General features: G+C 50.9%; 1 protein-coding gene across 1 annotated transcript; it reads right to left on the minus strand.

The window, feature by feature from the left end:
- Positions 1 to 217: 217 nt before the first annotated feature.
- Positions 218 to 3180, minus strand: ATF4 (activating transcription factor 4). Its single transcript, XM_013181070.2, has 3 exons — positions 2958 to 3180; positions 1679 to 1990; positions 218 to 1162 (listed from the first exon to the last, which is right to left on the minus strand). The coding sequence occupies exons 2-3, from the start codon at positions 1890 to 1892 to the stop codon at positions 309 to 311; spliced, it is 1068 nt and encodes a 355-aa protein (XP_013036524.1). The 5' UTR covers positions 1893 to 1990; positions 2958 to 3180; the 3' UTR covers positions 218 to 308.
- Between the last annotated feature and the right edge of the window lie 345 nt (positions 3181 to 3525).

Genomic DNA, 3525 nt, shown 5'->3' on the forward strand with positions numbered 1-3525 from the left:
CTCCCTTGGTTCAACAGTAGTTTGTGTGTTAGCTGTATGTGAATTGAGTCACTGCCTGAACAACCTGAAGGCACTTCCACACTTGATCGATTTCCTCATGTGGGACAAGCAGCATGGTTATCTAGGCCAGCATTATGAACCAAGGAGCCTGAATTATTTCATCTGGGTAATGTGGTGTAAGTTATGCTTTAGAGGAACCCATTTATCTCACACACAATTGCAAGTTTACTATAAAATAATTTATTAGACAGCAATACACAGCTTTAGCAGCAAGCTTATATACATGCACATAGAAACTACTGACTACCCTACTCAGGGACCCTAGCTCTTTTGACCTTGGCCTTCCGGACCTCTTCAATCAGATCTTTTAGGTACTGAATTTCCTTACTCAGGGAATCTGCTTTCTCCTTCAGGGCCTGATTCTTCTGCTCCAAGTCTCTGCACTCCCCAGACAGCGCCTCCTGTTCTGCCCTCTTCTTCTGTCGGTAACGCGTGGCAGCTGTCTTATTCTGCTCCATCTTTTTCAGTTTCTTATCTATTTTCTTTTCTCCTTTCATCTTTGCTGACACTACCTTCTCAGCAGGATGATCATAGGGTTTGGACCGCACAGAGCCACAGCTGGCATCTGCAGGGAACTGGTTGTCATTGAGGGATCCAAGTGAATTGGTAGGACTGTGTTGGGGTGTTCCCAGGTAGGAGTCTGGGCTCATGCATATTCCACTATCATCAGAATGGTTCTCCTCCTCCTTCTCAGACTTAGTGATCACTACCACAAAGGTGGGGCCCCCCTCCACTTTTCTTTCTCCTTCCAGAACATCCACTTCACTACCTAGTTCTAAACTAAATGAATGGTCTGGAGTAGAAGTAAGAGACCCTGGGGAGAGGGGAAAAGTCCAGAGGGAAGCCAATGGGGCCATTGGATCTGCTCCAATTGGAGATTCAGGGAGATTGGTGATTAGGTCAGGGATCAGTGGAGGTTCTTTGCAGTGAAATTCCTGGGTGGTAGGGTTAAATAGGAGATCACACGTGTCTTCCAACGTGGCCATCAGCTCGTCTGGTGAGACGGTGGCGTCCAGATGTTCCATACCTAACAGGGCATCAAAATCAAATTCCTTCAGATCCATCTTCTCCACCATCCACTCCATGCCAGAGAAGGCATCCTCTGAAAAGGGAAAAAAAACTTTTCATTAAAATGGCAACCAATATTTAAGTTTCTGTAACTTATCTAGGACACAAAAATAATTTTAACACTTCCCTTATTTCTTTTATTAGTATCAAAGAATTTTATTACCAACACTGGCTGCAGGGTACAACCTAAGCCCTAAGCTGTTCTGACATTCCATCCCTCTTACTCGAATACTCTAAGAATTCAAAGTCATTTGAAGCACACAAGCATGCTTGTTTCTTGTGACCTCTTCCAGGGAAGACTACTGTAACAGTTGGTATGTTATTAAAAAGGCAACAGAAGTGTCATTTTATCATACGCCAGTTCAGTAACCAGCAATTTTGTGTTGTGTAAGCAGTGCTGTACGGATGGTTTCCCAACCAAGGTATGTATGTGAAGTTACCTTCTCATTTATGAGAAGACTTGCAACTTTATTTCTGGATAGGAGTGTTCCATAATTTATTATATGCAATCGTAACTGATGCACCCTGCGCAAACAAAGCATTATCTTACCCTGGCTGCTATCTATGGTGTTGCCTAAACTGTCCACAGCGAGCCAATTGGAGGAGACTGCCTTAGCCTTGTCGCTGGAGAACCCATGCGAACTGAGGGGCTCGGCCACCTCCAGGTAGTCATCTAGGAGTCCCAGACTTTCCTCAGCCACCGAACACGGCTGGCTGAAGGGGGACGACACCCCCAACAGCATCTCGTTGTTCAAGAGGCTCATCTTGGTCAGTTTTTAGTGCTTTGATGTCGAAGGATGTGGATAAGCTGAGGGTCTTTTCGTCGACTACAGCAGTGCTGCTGTGTGGTGCTTTGAAAAACCTGCAAGACAGACATTTTTTTTTTTTAAATGCATCAGTACTTGTTCTGACACGGTAGCTTTCACAGAGAAAATGTCACTGCAGGGGGCACGGCGGTACACACTTGTAGAACTGCAGTTTTTGGACATGGCCAGGGCCGGGCCGGCCCCGCCCCCGTGACTCACGCCCGCCCTCCCCCCCCCCCCCCCCCGCGGGCAGCCGCAGCCATTTCGCGATCGCGCCACTTCCCCCTCCCCGCCCGGCCGCCATTTTGTGCCTGCCACGTTTCCACCGGGGCTGGGGCACCGCGCGGCTCGGGCGGCTGCCAGCGGAGAACATGGAAGGGGTTAACAACCCTTAAAAAAAAAATAAAGTAATCCCACTTACCAACTAGGGGATGGGGAAACTAATCGTGTGCCTCACGCTGCCTTCTAGTTCCCAGATGGCACGGACCACCCCCACCCCCCGACGATCAGGACGGACTTAAAGTTGTAGTATTAAAGGATTATTGTACTGCTGCCGACTTATTAATAGCTCCGTTTTATCTCCTCATAAGGCCAAGGATAGGGCTTATACTAAAACCCGATGCCTCATCTTCCTCACCTACAAAAGCATTCCCCCACGCTGAGTAAGAAATCCTTCCTGGGAAGGACTAGTCTTACTCCCACGGAGACCCCCCAATAAATGAGGAATTCATAAGGTTTTAAGAAGCTTTTTTTTCTTGAACTACGTGGTTTTTTTTCCCCATTTTCTTCTTCAATTCTGCTGTTTTTCCCAACATCCCCCAAGGTTAAGCCCACAGAACGATGGAATCCCCTTCCTCTCTCAAGCCTTAATCCCTACTTTTTTCCCCCCAAGGCGATATCGTTCATTATCATAGGGATGACAAACGCACCCCAGAACGTCACTTTAAGGAGGAAAAAAAAAGGGGGGGGGGGTAATCTAGCACTCAGGGGAGGGAACGGCCGCCCCTCACACCCGATACTCACGCCATGGTTGCAGATGCCAGGGATGTGCCGAGGCCGCCGCCGCTGCTGCTGCGCCTGGTGCACTGGCCGGTGCCGCCGCTGGCCCTGCCGCCCTTAGAGAGCCATGGCGGCCAGGGGAGGGGGGGCTGCTCCGCTCGGCGCCGCGCGGGGAGGCTCTGCGCGCACAGCCACCGCCACTACCTGTCACCTCGGGAGCACCCACACAATGAGGTGGCAGCTCCCGCCCGCCGCATTTATATAGGGCCGCGCTAAGCAGAACGAGTTCCGGACGTGAGGTGTCCTTCCGCCTAGCAGCGCTTGCTTCTCGCCAGCGCCCGCTAGCCCCTAGATTGACTTTTTGGGCTTCTACTCCGGCCGTCCTGCTATGAAATAGTCGCGGGAGCCACCGATGAGGGCTGGCCGCCCATCGCGGAGTAGCTAAATGGAGGGGACTATATTGGTGTACATCCGCGCCGCCAAGCGATGCGAAGTCACGTGACGGAGAGGCTGAGGGCGCTCCCCCCTCCTCTCGGGGACCGTCGGGGGGGGGCTCCCGCTCCCGGCCGCCAACAAAGACGGGGCGCTCGCC

This window comes from Anser cygnoides, chromosome 1, assembly GCF_040182565.1.
Source record: "Anser cygnoides isolate HZ-2024a breed goose chromosome 1, Taihu_goose_T2T_genome, whole genome shotgun sequence".
NCBI lineage: Eukaryota > Metazoa > Chordata > Aves > Anseriformes > Anatidae > Anser > Anser cygnoides.

What these genes read in the sequence shown, in the direction of transcription:
- ATF4 (XM_013181070.2), bottom strand. Translation starts at nt 1,892, where the DNA reads ATGAGCCTCTTGAACAACGAGATGCTGTTGGGGGTGTCGTCCCCCTTC. An exon ending in CACCATAGATAGCAGCCAGG is followed by an intron (nt 1,163 to 1,678) that starts GTAAGATAATGC and finishes TTCCCTTTTCAG; the next exon opens with AGGATGCCTTCTCTGGCATG.